Raw genomic sequence first — 16,907 nt, 5'->3', positions numbered from 1 at the left:
AAACCTTTGAAAAACTCCCTTTTCATTCAAATTTTCTATTAATAATAACACATCTATAGTCCATACTGGTCTGTTATGTGATGTGAACTTCTGTTTATGAATCTCAGTAGAGAAGAGCCTGTTGATCAAACTGACTGCTTGTTATTAAGAAAAGATTTAAACAATTTTAGCTTTAAAGCAACATTCATGACACCAAAATCAATCACATTTTCCCCTTTATAAATGTGTGTATCTGTACATATATGTATATATTAGTGATGGGTCCAGCAACACTGACGCACCGGCGCATGTATCAAGCTCACCTACCGATGCCTGTATCGGTGCGTGCGTCGCTTTAAGAAAAAGTCACGTGATCGATACAGCTGCTGTATCGCTCATTACCAACGCGCCAAGCTGTGTTTAAAAGGTACCGCATCCGCATCTGTCAACGGAACGAGTCGCCACCAAAAACCCCCCACAAATTGACTCTCGCAAAGATAAATAAAAATACACATCTTTCCATAACAAAATGGAAATGTTTCTGCTGTGTGGGATCATTTTGATCTTTTAACTGCAAATAGTTTGTCTGTCTTTGTTTCAGTGTAATCTATCAGAATAGGAAAAACAGCAATGTGACTTGCAGTGTAAATTATTTATTTCATTTTATGCAGGATAAATGTCGCATCTGTTCTGCGGAGCTTTCTTACAAACAAAAGCACCTCCTCAGTGTTACAGAGGCATTACAGAGCCAAACATGAAAATGAGGAGACACACTGAGAATGAACACAGGTCGGCCTATATTGACACTGAACAGCTTTATCAACACTTTTTTTTTTTTATTAATATGTGTTTTATTATTTTGAAATCAAGCATCTAGGAAGACTGTTCTGGACCAGGCAGTCCTGAAGTTTATTATAAAGGACTGCCAACCCCTTAGTATTGTGGAGAGTGTCGGAGAGAAACATTCCAAGATTAGAGGATCCTTTAAGGTACTGGGGGATGAGGAAGACATCTTATCAGAACCTTTTCCACCTGACTTTACAGTTTTTGTGTACCCCAGCTTCATCTGTGCCTGTGAGTTTTCCAAAGCTGGGGAAATGGTGTGAAAAAACCCTGCAATAGACTGAATGCAAAAACATTGGATAAACTTATTTTTCTGAATAGAAATTTATAATAAACTCTGAATCAATTACATTTAAATGGGTAATATTATATTCACAATACTTTCATTTTAATTTTTACTTTATGTCATTCACAATATATTTTAAAGATGTCTACAATATTTGCAATGTAAAACATATAAAATGATTCCATGGAAAGTACAATACCTTACAGTGTATACACGTATGACTATGTCATTGAATCAGTGTCTGTTGTGAGTCTCAAGTAAGTTCCCTGCAATGATATTTAAGGTCCAGCAGGTGTCAGTATGGAGCAAAACAGCAACACTGTGTCGACACAGTATCGATACAGTTTGGGGAATGTGCTGAAACGCTTCACGAGGCCTCATCTACCCATCACTAGTATATATATTATTTTTAACGAGGTCCAAGTTGTGTGCGTGGGAGTTCGAAGCAGCCACTCCACTTAATGTCACTACTGTACAGGATCCAAAAGTATAACATGACAGCTCACACAAACGGGAAATGTTTCGTTTTCTACAATGGGAGGGAGTGCAGCCACATCAGGGAACACAAATACTGACAAACCATCTGACCACAAACAATCAAAAACAGTTAGTTTTACAGTTATTTTAGATTAATAATACTGAACATTTGTGCTTTGTATTCTAAGCATAACTGCAACTCAGAAGTAAAAGAAAAGAAATATAATTTAAAATGAATTATTTAATTATCCTCCCCATGACAAAACTGCACTTGGTATGGCCCAATCATTACTTGCTATGCTGTTATTTTGAGAGCGCTAACCCGGAAGTTTTTGAAGGATCACGTGGTTGCCGTTTCACGTTAGTTCCTTTTAATGTTGACTTTTGCTACAGTCTGACTTTAGAGTGCTAGCAGACATCACGTATTTGATGTACAGTGTAGTACACGTGAGAGGTTGTAAACTGATATGACAGCTTGTTTGAAGTGGCGGGAAACATGTCTGGATTCAGTAATGAGCTTATAGATTACCTCGAGGGTAGAATAACTTTTGAAGAGTTCGACAGAAGGAGAGACGAGCGGAAAGCCAAGGTAAGTTATGTTGTTAGTTCAGTAACTGTTAGCTATCTAGGTAACTAGCTGAGGCAGTATCACTCCTCAACATCACTTGGAATTGTGCTTCACTTGTGTGGACGGTCCTTTCATTGACATAAAATTATATACTTCCTTTATTCTGACCTCTCTAAGTCAGGGGAGGTAGCTGAAGATGTGGAAGACGTTGTGCTCCCTTCGACGTCCGGACTCATCTCAACGAAGATCGGTAATCTCTCTCTGTCAGTGGCTCTGGTTCTGGCTCTGGAAATGTAAATAATGGACCCTTCTTTCAATAGATAGCGACACTGAATCCCGTAAGCGAGTGTATTGTAATTGTCATGGTTTTAGAAATATAACAAAGTTTTAAAAATCACTGGAACATCAAAACTGGATGTACAGATTCACCAAATGCAAATACCAACCTGCCATCATCTTTCTTCTAATGGAAAAACTAACAGATTTTAGTTTTGGACTATTTAGCCTTTATCATGCTTCTTGAACAGGTCAGAATTTCCCTTAATGGAACTGTTGTGATTTTCCTACTTTGAGAAGTTAAAATGTCTGCAACGGCCTTTTTTTTTTTTTTAGTATCACCATCAACAAAAATGACAGATAATAATTACTGTTCTTAAAGGTCCACAAAGTAGTTAGTGTTACTCATAAAGCTATTGTTTTGGTCGGAGACTGGTTATAAAAACTGGGCCAGCTTACTTTGATTCCCATCCTGGATTGCATGCAAAGTATGGTAATGTTACTCAAGCCAACTCTCCTATCTTCTCAGAGGATGGAGTTAGCCCAGGAGTCCAGCTGGCCTTTGCCTCCATGCTAGGAGAAACTGCAGAACCACCATCTTCAGAGGATGAGGAGGAGGAAGAGCAGGACAGCCTGAGCTATGTTGATGATGCACATGATAAGGATTACATTGCAGACAAAGAAGAGTGGCAGGCAGAGGAGACAGGGAAGAGGCCAAGACAACAGGGAAAGAACAAGAGTAAAGCTAAAGAAATGGCAGAAGATGTGACTGTAGGAGATGTGTTTGCACTGGAGATGGAGCTGAATCGAGAAAACAAGAAGATGATGAAGGTGAGAAGGAAGAACAACAGTCATGCCAAGGTGAGTTTTTCCAGTTCTTAGTTAATATATAACTATCTGAACAGGGGCGTCGTCATGGCAGCAAGCTGCCCCGGGCTCTGAGAGGCTTGATGGGAGAAGCCAACATTCGCTATGCAAGAGGAGAGAAAGAGGACGCCATCTTGATGTGTATGGAGATCATAAGACAGGGTATGAAGTGGGTTTGCGTGACCTTACAGGCATATAATCACTCCCTGTTTGTGTTGACACTAACTTTGGAAGTTTGTCTGTGTGCCAGTTAGTGTTCAAACACTGTATGAAAAGTTAAAAACAAAATCTCTTCTCCCTTTTCCCTCAGCTCCTCTGGCATATGAGCCTTTCTCCACGTTGGCTATGATCTATGAGGATGAAGAGGACATGAGCAAAGCACTGCAGTTTGGCCTGATTGCTGCCCACCTCAACCCCTCGGACTGTGAGGAGTGGATCAGACTGGCTGTAATGTCTCTGGAGCAGGACAATATCCAGCAAGCCATCATCTGCTACAGCAAAGGTCAGTCTGACACGGACTGACACACATCACTTCCCACTGGAAATTCACATCTGTTTATTGTCTGTTGGTGGAACTATTGAACAATACAGTCTCTACCTGTTGTTTTAAGTGGATGTTCATTACTGCAGGGTCAGTACTTCAATCCCATGGTCCTTGTGATATGTACTACTATAGCTATATTTATGCTGCAGTAATAAGCCTTGTAATTTCCTCAGCCTGTAGTTGGGGTGATTGCTGCAGCATATTTAAAACTCTCAGACTGGATTTACTAAGTGGGATAAATTGGCTTAAGGCTGCAGTTGGAAGAGCCGTGCAAAGTAACAAGTCACCTGAGGGGGTGAGAAATTAATAAAACTTAATAAAAGTAATAAAACTAATACACATCAAGTGTAGGGCTTACAAGTGTGTTTGTCTCTGGAATTGGCATACAGTTTCTGATCAAACAGCACAGGAACAATGGATTTTTCTGATGTAAGAGCAAAGTCTTCTATCAGAAGGTGTCAAGCATTGTGTGGGGTCTTAAATATGGGAACAGGTGTTCCTCTGCGTACCACTTGAGCTGTCAAATTTATCCAGAGACAGGTTGTTTTAGTGCAGACAAGTCCAACATGTAAATCTGACACATGTCTGTGAACTTTGTACAACAGAAAACAGTCAAGTCCTGACAAATCTGCGTTTTAAAAATTACTGCTACTGCGCCATCTATTGTTGGTGTTTCTCATACCGTTGAATTGTGGAATATGAGCCACCACTGCAAAACAAACCAGGGACCAGGGAAACGCTGGTTATTATGTATATACTTCTCTAGGTTCAAGCCTTGCTCCATTTCCACAGCTATCAAGTACGATCCTACCAATGTGTGCTATCTGTGGGAGCGCTGCAGCCTACAGATGCGCCTGGGAGAGCACAAACAGTGTATGGATGGCTACCGCAGGATCCTGTCACTTCTGCCGCTGGAGGATGGAGAGCACTTCATACAGCTCTCCAAAGACATGGCCAAGTAAGGGACACACACTGACATGGTATGCAAAAATGACAGACCTGCACTTCTTTCTCGTTTTTATATACACATAAACTATGTTCTCGTTTTTTTTCCCCTAAAATACCGTCACCTCATACCATCTGATATTGGATTATCACCTTGACAGTTCAGTTATAGGTATTTGCTTGTGTGGGTCGTGTTTAGGAGTTACTATGAAAGTAGTGACCTGCCCTCAGCTCTGAGTGTGATTGAGGAAGCTTTGGCACGACACCCCGACCTGGTCAGCGATGACTTTATCAACATGGCAGCTGAGCTTTATATCACCAACCGGCAGTACAACAAGGCCCTGCAGGTGGGTTTCTGTGGAAAAACTTTTATTGCCATTTAGACTGAGAATACAAATATGTTTTCAGTTTAAATGGATAAACATTCTATGTGTATGCTCTCCCAGGTCTTGGTGCAGTTTGTAGGCATTGTTTTGGTCAGAAGTGAATCCACTCCAGATGTTATTCCACCAACACAAGAAGAGAAGATTAAAGAGGAGAGCACTGAAGACCAGGAGAAGCAAAATGCAGAAGGGACACAGTTACAGAAGGAAGAACAAATTGCAGCAGAGGAGAACGGTAAATTGCAACTACATGAGGCGCTACACATTTACATACTTACAAGATGATTCAAACTCATCGTGGCTGTTATTCATCATATGAAGAACACTCCCATAGCCTTCATGACGTGTTATAGGAAGTGCAGAAAGATGAGGACGCTTTCAAAAATGAACGTTCGTAGTGGCTTCTTTAGTGGTGACTACTATGACTACTTTTGTGTAAACAGGATGTGTTTAGGTGTTCTTGTTTTTCAAATTTTTTCCCATACTTGAACACTCAGTTACAGGTAAAAAGCTTCAACACATTTCACATTTAAAATAATTTTAGCTAAATTATATTGCGATTGCATAAACTGGATGCCTGTAAATAATTTGGCCCTTCAAAAAAAGTGTCTTTGATCTCAAAAGACACTTCAACAGATGTATGTAGCCATCGCTTTATCTGGCTTTATATCAGCAAAATCACATGTAAATCGTGATTGTGTGTTTAACACTTGCAACATACTTGATAAGATTTCTTATATTCAGAATTATTTAATGAGGGGTGGTAACACATTTCTTGTCTTTCCACATTATTTCATGTCCACGCACAGAAAATCCAGACATTAAAACAGACATTTTCTTTACTCAAACTGTATTTTTCATTCCACATATTAAACAAACTTATGCTTTCATTTTATCTTTGATTAAGAATAAAGATGATTTACTATTAACACAAACAGATAAACTCTGTTTCAGCACTATCATTTTAACATAAAAGGCTAGATGCTACCCTTGGCAGCAATCCTGTTGAGACACGCTGGCATGACTTCAGATAAGATATTCAGTCTCAAAAACCCTCTAATTTCAAAGAAGAGTAGGCCAAAAATCCTCCAGTGACATGAAAGAATCATTGCCTGAGTCTTTGGGGAACTCTTTTTACTGATTGGTTGTTGTGTGCTGTTTCCAGGTGAAATTGTGGATGTACAGGTACCAGACAGCGTCCCAGTGGACCTGAGGAGCAAGCTAATTGTGTGCTTCATACACCTACATGTCTACGCACCCACCGAGGTAAAACAGGACTTAAAAACATACAGAGCTCAGATTATTAATGAGGTCTTTATTAAAAGATCATTTAATTTTAGAATCTTCTTGCTTATAGGGCTTGGTTTCAACACTGATGGAGCAGAGTCCAGAAGAGATTGGTGACTTGTACCTGGATGTCGGTGAAGCCTATCTGGAAGAGGGCAAGTACATGTCTGCTCTGCCTCTGCTGACTGCCCTCGTCGTATCTGAGAAGTACAACCTCGCTGTTGTTTGGTTGCGGCATGCAGGTAAGTCCAGCAGAAAAGGAAATGATGCTGAAGGAAGAGGTGTATCTGCAAACTTAGACTAAAAAGACATTTCATCTTCCATCCAGAATATTCTTCATGTGTGAAACTTTGTAACAACAGAGAAGGTCAAGATCTTAAATGAGGTCTCACTTCAGGTCTGACTTGGAAAAAAGAAAACCAGTGTTATGTGTATACCTTTATCACTTTCCTTTGTCATTTGCAGAGTGTCTGAAGGCTTTGGGCCACATGGAGGCAGCAGCAGAAAGCTACACCAAGGTGGTGGAGATGGCTCCGCAGCACCTGGAGGCCCGGCTCTCCCTTGCCACACTGCAGCAACAGTTGGGCCGTATGGATTGTGCCCTTAAGGCGCTGGAGTCCATGTATGATAGCAACATACTAGCACACGATTCTTCAGCCGCACAAAAGGCAAGGGATTTTTAATTTTTTTTTTTCTTTTTCCATTATCACATTATGTTGCATTATCTTACATTTACAATGTTCCTGAAATGTCATGGAGTTCTTTTAGAGGTCTTTTTCATGGACATTTTCTGGTAACACCAAAGGGGGAAAAAAGGGAGTGGAAACCTCTGCTCTGTCCTGTCAGCAGACACTGGCATTCACACCTTATAAAGGGGCATCCCCACTGAAGCAATAATCAGCAACCTAGTGACCAGAGACCATGGAAAGTGAATGTATTTGGGAACTTCAAGCAACAATGGGTGAAATAACTTGTGATGTGATGTGAAGTGGGTGGGTGCCACTTTTGGCTTTTCTCAACTTAGACGTGAGCCATTGAAGTGATTAGGTATGGAGAACACAATAGTGAGTTGGATAGGTATTTGGAGCCTGGCGAGTCTGGTAGCAACCAGTTAGTTACCAACTGTTAGTGGTAATATGATGCAGAATGAGCAAATTACTTCCTGCCCAGATCCCCCTTGTTGCTTCATTGTTTAATGCATTGTTTTAATGCACGACTCCTTAGAGCTTACAATGTAATCATGCGTGTTTCACCCACAGCATTTTAAATGCTTTCATAGTTTACTTGGATTCTGGTTAAACACAAGATTTCTGCGCTTTCCAGACTTGAGCTGAGATTAGAGTCAAAAACACATAGTCTGGTTAACAGTTGGAAAAAGGAAAACCATCACCTCCATCATTTTGGAATGCTATGTTGTATGGTCAATGCACTGTCATAATGGCAAGTCCTAATTATAGCTGCTGTTGGAGTTGCGTGTTGGCAGCTCTGTATTTCCCTTGTATGCGTTTGTTTGTATAACTGGTTTTGTATATTTCTTTGTTTGTAGGAGTTGAAGCTTTTGCTCCATCGCTCTACACTTCTGAAGACACAGGGAAAAATGCAGGACTACCTGGACACTGTGATTACTATGATCTCTATGCTCCTCAAGGTAACACACTTTACAGACACTGAGAGATACCACTGGCCACTAGGGCTGGGTATCGTCACTGATATTATAATTCTGATCACTTATCAATACATATCTATATTTTTATGTTTATAAAAAGAAAGCTGACATTTGTGAGACTTAATCAAAGGTGTGAGCATCACAGCAGATTCCTTTGTGTCGAAGTAACTGAGGATAAAACACATAAAAACATGAAGCCGGTTTTCCTGGTCTGGGTTTTTATAGCAGATGACCTTAAAAATATTGTGCAGTAGATCAAAAACAAAGTGAAGCAGAGCAAAGTTACAGAGGTTTTATTAGAGACACGGCTAAGCATTTTGCAATTTTGCATAATTTTAAAAAGTTTAAATTTGTTCAGTACTGAACAGCAGAAATGAGGCTTTCTTGTCGGAAGTAAGTAAAAAAAACCAAAAAAAACCAAAAACAACAGCGGCCGACACCGTAGACTGGTGGGTAATAAGTAGGGGTGGGTTTTGATTATCGATTTAGGGAGAGAGAGAGAGAGCTCTACATGAAGTGTGATTTTTATCGTGGTGGAAGCAAAAGTAAGAGGAAATTCGTGACGATGTTTATGTGAAGCGTAGTTTGGATCGTCTTTGGCTGCTGGTTCAGTCAATATTGTTTGGAGAGAGATAAAACCTGCAGCTTCAGAATCTAGCGCAAAAAGGACGTAAGCACAAAAGCGCCCACCGACGCTTCAAATCAGTGAGCTGTCGGCTTTCAGCCCCGACGTGCCGTCGGGTGAGAAAGGCAACATCTCACTGATTCTGATGCGTCGGCGGGTCTGCATTTTGTGTTTACGTCTTTGTGCAGAATCCATGTACCTGCTCTCATTTACTGTTTTAGCTGTTTGGTGGTTGTAGAAATTTTGTGAGGTTTAACCTGAGATTCTGGCGTTTCAGGCAAAATAAATCTATATTTAAAAATCGATTCAGGATTTTAATGAATCGATATCACGTTATCCAAGCTAGAATCGATTTTAACGATAAATCAATAATCAAAACCCATCCCTACTGGCCACCACCAGTATTTTGTTTTGTGTCTTCCTTTATGTACTACTCATTAAGTGTTTTTATTCATACTGCTGCTATAAAGAGTGCTTTTTCCTCTCTCTGATATATTCAAAGGAGTTGGTACAACTATTCCACATAATAAAATACACTTCAAAAATGTTTGACCTCAGCTGTACAGTCTAGCCAAGTGTCAATGAAATCAAAGAGGAAACGATCTTAGAAGTTTTAAAAAAAATGCAGAACTACTTGGATGCTTTGAATTTAGGAGGAACGTTCCGCTGTTTCGACTGGATCAGAGCTAATTTGCCTGACACGTAAATTATGTTAACTAGTTAGCATTAGCAGCTGAGTTATCCCATTAATAATTCATAATTCACTTAACAGGGTGGGACGGTGGTTAGAACTGTTGCCGCACAGCAAGAAAGTCCTGAGTTCAGTTCCACCATCAGGCCGGGGTCTTTCTGTGTGGAGTTTGCATGTTCTCCCCATGTTTGTGTGGGATCCCTCCGGGTGCCCACCGTCCAAAGACATGCAGTTTGTGGGGATAGGTTAATTGATTAGTCTAAATTGCCCATAGGTGTGAATGTGGGAGTAAATGTGAGTGTGAATGGTTGTCTGTCTCTGTGTGTTAGCCCTGCAACAGACTGGTGACCTGTTCAGGGTGTACCCTGCCTCTTGCCCTATGACAGCTGGGATAGGCTCCAGCGCCCCCCGCGACCCTGAAAAGGGGAAGCGGAAGCAGATGGATGGATGGAAGGAATTCACTAAACACAGTAATATATACTATATCAACAATATTAATGCACTTACAAGGAGAACTGTGACTGTTCTCAATCTGTCAGTGATATTGACACAAGTATTAACTACAAATGGCTAACGGTATAAACACAACTTTACTTTAAGTTCAGTTTAAAGAATTTTCTTGGTGGATTGTTGTTCTTGATATGTAATTGCGTATGATCAGGAATATTTGTTGTGACAACATGTTTATGTTTAATTTATGTTTAAATGTTGCCATCCTCTTGGCCTGATCCCTCATGACAATAGATTTTTAATCTGAGTGAGATTTTCTGCCTGAATAAATAAAGGGTAATGTTTAGCAGCTTGGATGTTTTTGACTGTTGGTTCAGCTGAATTCTTAACAAACATTTTTATCATTCAAGTTATTTTATACCCCGACAGGGAAAAAGGACAAATATCTCAAAAAGTTGATAAGACCATGCCTTTTACTGTAGTTTTTTTACTGAGCATTTTTCTCAACAGATTACTGTGAGAGAAGGTGAAATTGAATAAGTAAATGCACATATTGCTCCATTTTTTTGTTTTTGTTGTGCACATTTCATTGCGTCCTGTAAGTTATTCAAAGGTGTGCATAACGCATGCATGTTTATAGGTGGCCATGCAGCGAGCTAAGGTGTGTGTGAGCTCTGTAAACGTGTCAGGTGAGAATCACCTGAGGCTCGTGAAGGTTGAGAACATGCTACCAGAGATTGCTGACCATGAAACGGCCTATCTGGACAACACTGGTATGCGTATCTTTGGTTGCAGTTTTACTTTAAGTCATCATACTTGACTACAAGGTAGAACCTGTAGTTGGTCTGGTCACTGGATTTCAACACCTTGTAACAAAGCGTCCCTTTGTCATTGTCATCAGGTAAAACCAATGTCCTGTCCAAAGAGGACTGGTGGCAGCTGCTGCTGAGCTGTGTGCTGACACTGTGTGAGGTGCAGCGTTATGAAGAGGCGGAGATGCTTGTGGATTCGGCCATGGAGTTCTACTCATTCTATGACAACAAGCCCAGGAGGAAAGAACTGGAGTTCATTGGCCTGTCTGCCACAATCCTGGACCACAACTATTACAAGGCCTATAACTACATCAGGTAGATTGATATGTATGTGGCCTCGGATAAAGAGCATGCCAAAATTATAATAAATATAACAATTTTCTGTTTTTCCTCTTAACAGACTGATGCTGTTGGAAAATGTGGCTCTGCCTCAGCTTTGGAATATTTTTAACCAGGTCTGCTTTTGTGTCAGTAGAATAGAGTATTACTAAATGGGAAAGGGGAGATGAGAAATGGGTTCAGAGCAAAACTAGGAATTTTCTTTCTAGGAATTAAAGCAGTACATTTGTGAGGACAAACTGGGATATTTTCTTTTTAAAGGCAAATATTTTTAAATGTATTTATTGTTTGTATTCAGGAAATGCTTCACTACACTTCTTAATGAGAAGTAGGACAGTTTTTCCTCATAAAATTTGCCTGTTTTCTTCAGAAATGACCACTTATCTTGAATTTTGACTTTAACTGAGAACATTTCTTTCCATTTTTACTTTCTTTGCACAGTTGATTTATTTATTAACCTTGAGAGCCTCTGATACATTGTCATAGTCTATATGAAGATTTACTGGTAATACTAAATATTCAAATGAATCAAAAGCATAGATTGCCTGAATTTGGTGGAAAGATTTTGTAAACAAATTATGTTTTTTTAACTCTCTGCAGCTGACAATAACTTCGCAGCACCAGCGCCACCATCGCTTCTGTCTGCGCATGCTGTTTAAACATCCTGACAGTCACGCCCTCTGTGTTCTCTGCGGACATAACGCCATGGTGTCAGGGAGCTTCAAACATGCTCTTGGTACTCGCACACAAATCTACTAACTAGAGATGATAAAAACATTTACACATCACTACCATACTTGGTGTTTCAGCATATCTTACATGATTGATTTTATACCATTGGAGTGTGATGACCATCACAATATGCAACGCTATAATCAGGGACTACGTCATGTTGTCATTTTAAGAGTACTTGAGGAACATGTGATCTGCCACTGCAAAAGCGATCCAGATCTGCACCAACATTTTAAAGGAGTCCTTCCTTTGCTTATGCCACACCTCTCAAACAAATTTCAAGTTTTGCTTGTTAGCATGTTCTTGATTGCAGATGTCGATGATCACATACCTCCAACACTGCTTTGCACTGAAAGAGAATTATGTGAATTAAAATGCGTTTTTGAAGCAATTGTGATAAACAGGAAATAACAATATCCAAGCAACTGGACACACATTGGTAAAGTTGCTTACAAGCTAACATTGCTTAAAATGATGTAAAACACTAAAAAGATGCTTTGAGGGCCAAAGAGAGTTTGATCCCAACATTTAAATATATAATTAACAGTCTTGCAGTTTTGTCTTTTTTTGACATTTTTAGAGGTCTCCGTTAAATCTCATAAGTTGTTGAAATACACCGCGTTCCAAATTATTATGCAAATGATATTTTTCTGTTTTTCCTAAATAGTCAATTCAAATGACAGTCGGCATAATTTTCGAGTCATCAGCCATTAGAATATAATTCAAATGTTACTGAACAAAAGTCCCAATGAAAACAGTATGTTTTTCAAAAATAAAAAACTTAAAATGCAATGTTCCAAATTATTACGCACACAGAGTTTCAAAAGATTTTATAGGTTGTAGAGAATTGAAAATGGTCATTTGTTGAATTTGCAGCATTAGTAGATCAATTTCACTGTCATCAAAAACTATTTCAATCAAAAACATCTTAACAGGTCAAGTTACATATTAACATAGGATCCCTTATTTGATAGCAGTTTTACAATTCTTGCATCCATGAAACTTCTGAGTTTTTGGAAGATTTCTACTTGAATGTCTTTGCAGGATGTCAGAATAGCCTCCCAGAGCTGCTGTTTGGATGTGAACTGTCTCCCACCCTCATAGTTTTTTGCTTGAGGATGCTCCAAAGGTTCTCAATAGGATTGAAGTCAGGGAAGAATCGGGGCCACACCTTGAGTTCCTCTCCTTTTACGCCAATACCAGCCAATGATGCAGAGGTATTCCTTGTATTGTGAGATGGTGCATTGTCTTGCATGAAGATGGTTTTGTTGCAGAAGGCACAGTTCTTCTCTTTCTACCATGGAAGAAAGTGGTCAGTCAGAAACTCCACATACTTTGCAGAGGTCATTTTCACACCTTCAGGGACCAACCAGCTCTCTCCCCGTGATTCTGGCTCAAAACATGACTCCACCACCTCCTTGCTGACGACGCAGCCTTGTTGGGACATGGTGGCCGTCCACCAATCCACCATCCATCTGGACCATCCAGGGTTGCACTGCACTCATCAGTGACCAAGACTGTTTGAAAATTAGTCTTCATGTAGTTCTGGGCCCACTGCAGCCGTTTCTGCTTGTGAGCATTGGTTAGGGATGGCCAAATATAAAGTTTATGCACAACTGCAAGTCTCTGGAGGATCCGACACCTTGACGTTCGCAGGGCTCCAGAGGCACCAGCAGCTTCAAATATCTGTTTACTGCTTTGTAATGGCCTTTTAGCAGCTGCTCTCTTAATCTGATGTATTTGTCTGGCAGAAACCTTCATCATTGTGCCTATATCTGCACAAACCCATGTGTCCTCTGACTCAGCCACAAATCTCTTAACATTATGGTGATCACGCTTAGATTTTCGTGAAATATCCAAGGTTTTCATTACGTGTCCTAGGCATTCAACTATTTCATGCTTTTCAGCAACAGAGAGATCTTTTTTTTTTTTCCTATATTGCTTGAAAATGGTGGTCTGCTTAATAATGTGGAACATCCTTCTTTAGTAGTTTTTCCTTTAATTGGGCTCACCTGGCAAACTAATGATCACAGGTGTCCGAGATTGATTTCGGTGATACAAAAAGTCCTGAGACACAATTCCATCCATTGAATAAATTGCTTTTAAATAAAAACCAATCTCTATGACACTTAAACACAATTTGCATAATAATTTGGAACGCAGTGTAAAGGGTTTAGGGATTGGGCGTGGGCGATCGTGGCTCAAGAGTTGAGAGTTCGCCTTGTAATCGGAAGCTTGCCGGTTCGAGCCCCGGCTCGGACAGTCTCGGTCGTTGTGTCCTTGGGCAAGACACTTCACCCGTTGCCTACTGGTGGTGGTCAGAGGGCCCGGTGACGCCAGTGTCCAGCAGCCTGGCCTCTGTCAGTGGCTGTGGCTACAATGTAGCTGCCATCACCATTGTGTGAATGTGTGGATGACTAGATGTGTAAAGCGCTTTGGGGTCCTTAGGGACTAGTAAAGCGCTATACAAATACAGGCCATTTATCATTATGTTCACACTATGTCCACTTTGCACAGTAGTACACTACATTTTTCAAACACTGGATGTGTTTTCAGGTCAGTATGTTCAGGCCTTCCAGACTCATCCCAGCAATCCACTGCACAGCCTGTTTGTAGGTCTCACCTTCTTCCACATGGCATCTCAGAAGTTTGTAGCTAAACGGCACACGCTGGTGCTGCAGGTACAGTGTTTGTTTATTTCTGTGCATGGTTCAGTACTATAGTCTGTTATTTTAAAACCAACATATGCTCTCAGGGTTTCTCCTTCCTGTGGCGTTACGTAGAGCTGCGTGGAGAGTGTCAAGAGAGTATGTACAACCTAGGCCGAGCGCTGCACCAAATGGGCCTCACACATTTGGCTATGCATTACTACCAAAAGGCGCTTTTACTACCAGCAAAAAAACTGGAGGTGGGTAAAAACACAACTTGCTCTGCTGCTCAGTGCAAACGTAGCCTTTAGGACAGTGATGAATTGACTTAGAGAAAAAGAGGCAAACATTCTTTATCCCTTTGTCTTCTTATGTTTTTCTGCAGGGCATCCCAGGTGACCAGGTTGATCTGAGGAGGGAGATTGCCTTCAACCTGTCACTCATTTACCAGGCCAGCGGTGCAGTGGAAATGGCCCGATACCTCCTTAACACACACTGCATTATTTGAAAATGCACACTCGTCTTTATTGGTTCGTTTTCATTAGAAATTTGACCTTATTTCTAGCAACTAAACCCCCATGAAATGATGGATTCAGGAAGTCTTATTTATTAAAAAATGTTTGTAAATATTTAGCATTTTGTATGACGTATGTCATTTCTACATTTGTGTTGATTTATCTCTGTATTTCAGTGTCTGATAATAAGCTAGCAAATCACATTTGAGGCATGTACTAATACTGGATCTTTCAGTTGTATTATTTTTGCAAGACCTATAGTCTGCTGTTACAAAAATTACCCTAGAAAACCCCTTGTTTATTTTAATAAAGAAATACAGAACAAAGTATTTGCCTTTATTGTTTTGAGGTGACAGTGTTAGCCACTGATCCACCATGCTGGCTGACAACAAAGGATAAATCATTACCAAATCTCAGAATCATGTATAAAATGTCAAAATTCAAATCATTTTTATTTATACAGCGCCAAATCACAACAACATTTGCCTCGGGGCGCTTTATATTGTAAGGTAGACCCTACAATAATACATACAGAGAAAAACCAAACAATCATATGACCCCCTATGAGCAAGCACTTTGGCGACAGTGGGAAGGAAAAACTCCCTTTTAACAGGAAGAAACCTCCGGCAGAACCAGGCTCAGGGAGGGGTGGGGCCATCTGCCACGGCCGGTTTGGGTGAGAAAAAGAAGACATGATAAAGACATGCTGTGGAAGAGAGACAGAGATTAATAACAAGTATGACTCAATGCAGAGAGAAAAGGGGGAAGGAATGGAGCCGAGTCTCCAACTGCAGCATCTGTAACAAAACACATTAAAAGAGTGCTGAAGACCTGAGGCAATACACCTTGATGACAACCATCCCTCAGCAGAAAGAAGAGGGAGGCCCCAGATGGAGTGCCTAAACTTAACTTAAAGTCTGCATTTATACACCACTCTGTATTTAATCATTAGTTATTATTGACCTCTGGCTCTCTTTAATCCTGTCTTCCCTCTCACCCTATACCGGTCACGGCAGTTGGCCGCGCCTCCCTGAGTCTGGTTCTGCCGAAGGTTTCTTTTATTAAAAGGGTATTTTTCCTTCCTTTAAATAAATTTGAATTGAATTAAGCCCTTCATTTTCAGAGGAGCAACGCAGGCAGTGGAGCCCATTTGTTGCTTAAGGGCTCAGTATGGGTCGCCATTGGCAGACTGCAGGGAGGTATGGACTGCAAAGTGTATCTGTTGCCAGATGTAGGCAGTATCCAAACTTTCAACTAATGCACAGTATCATCCACGTCAAACTACATAAACAGTAATGGTGTTGGATGGTTTTGGCTGTCATTCCTTTCGCTAGCATTCCTGTTAGATCAACCCTCACACTCTATTGGCAAAATTTCATACAGTAGATGCTACTTATAGATGCTATTACCCTGCAAGATGCATTTCTTATCCTTTTTTAACATTTTTTTTAAAAATTGCTATTCAAAATTAGTCACTTTCATATCTGTGGTCAATGACGTCTGCGGTGTTCTCTGGTTGGTCTTTCCGCTACTTTCACTTTCACATTAGCCTTTCCATGTATGCAGCTGAAAATGCTGGGAAGTCCTTGAACAGATCAATACAACCAAATTTAAAATTTTACCTTTGAAAATTACACAAACTTAAAATACTCCACTGCAATATTTTCCATTAGACAAAGTAAGAAAACCCCAATTGGGACTAAAATTGTGAAAATAGTTTTTTTTAGTTTTTTTTAAAAGAGTGAATTGATGAAGGATAGATTCACTTTCAAGTACTACAAAAGAAAGAAACAAACAAGAAAAAACCAACAAATATTTCTGAATTATAGTGTTTTGTGTCTTTTAAAATTTCAAATATTGCATAACAAGACAAAATCAAAACGCAGACATAAGTGTACACATTCATTTTTGACTCTCTCACTGAACTAACACAGCCAATCCCCCAACATGTTTGTACTCTCTGCTCATGTCGCC

General features: G+C 40.1%; 1 protein-coding gene across 2 annotated transcripts; it reads left to right on the top strand.

Moving 5' to 3' along the window:
* Positions 1–1,922: 1,922 nt before the first annotated feature.
* gtf3c3 (general transcription factor IIIC, polypeptide 3) lies at positions 1,923–15,275 on the top strand. 2 transcript variants are annotated; one of them, XM_031752051.2, is made up of 19 exons: positions 1,923–2,174; positions 2,331–2,403; positions 2,959–3,260; positions 3,335–3,458; positions 3,607–3,798; positions 4,633–4,798; positions 4,985–5,132; positions 5,232–5,403; positions 6,334–6,434; positions 6,526–6,697; positions 6,921–7,123; positions 8,002–8,103; positions 10,528–10,660; positions 10,789–11,014; positions 11,100–11,154; positions 11,639–11,774; positions 14,327–14,451; positions 14,526–14,678; positions 14,804–15,275. In XM_031752051.2, the coding sequence occupies exons 1-19, from the start codon at positions 2,082–2,084 to the stop codon at positions 14,924–14,926; spliced, it is 2,799 nt and encodes a 932-aa protein (XP_031607911.1). In that variant the 5' UTR covers positions 1,923–2,081; the 3' UTR covers positions 14,927–15,275. The 2 variants fall into 2 exon arrangements, with proteins under 2 accessions (XP_031607911.1, XP_039463095.1); XM_039607161.1 differs by lacking the exon at positions 1,923–2,174 and having other exon boundaries at positions 2,354–2,491.
* Positions 15,276–16,907: the final 1,632 nt, after the last annotated feature.

The sequence above is a fragment of the Oreochromis aureus genome, linkage group 23, assembly GCF_013358895.1.
Source record: "Oreochromis aureus strain Israel breed Guangdong linkage group 23, ZZ_aureus, whole genome shotgun sequence".
Lineage (NCBI taxonomy): Eukaryota > Metazoa > Chordata > Actinopteri > Cichliformes > Cichlidae > Oreochromis > Oreochromis aureus.
Note: the sequence above shows the minus strand (reverse complement) of the source record. Positions and strands in the feature narration are given on the sequence as shown.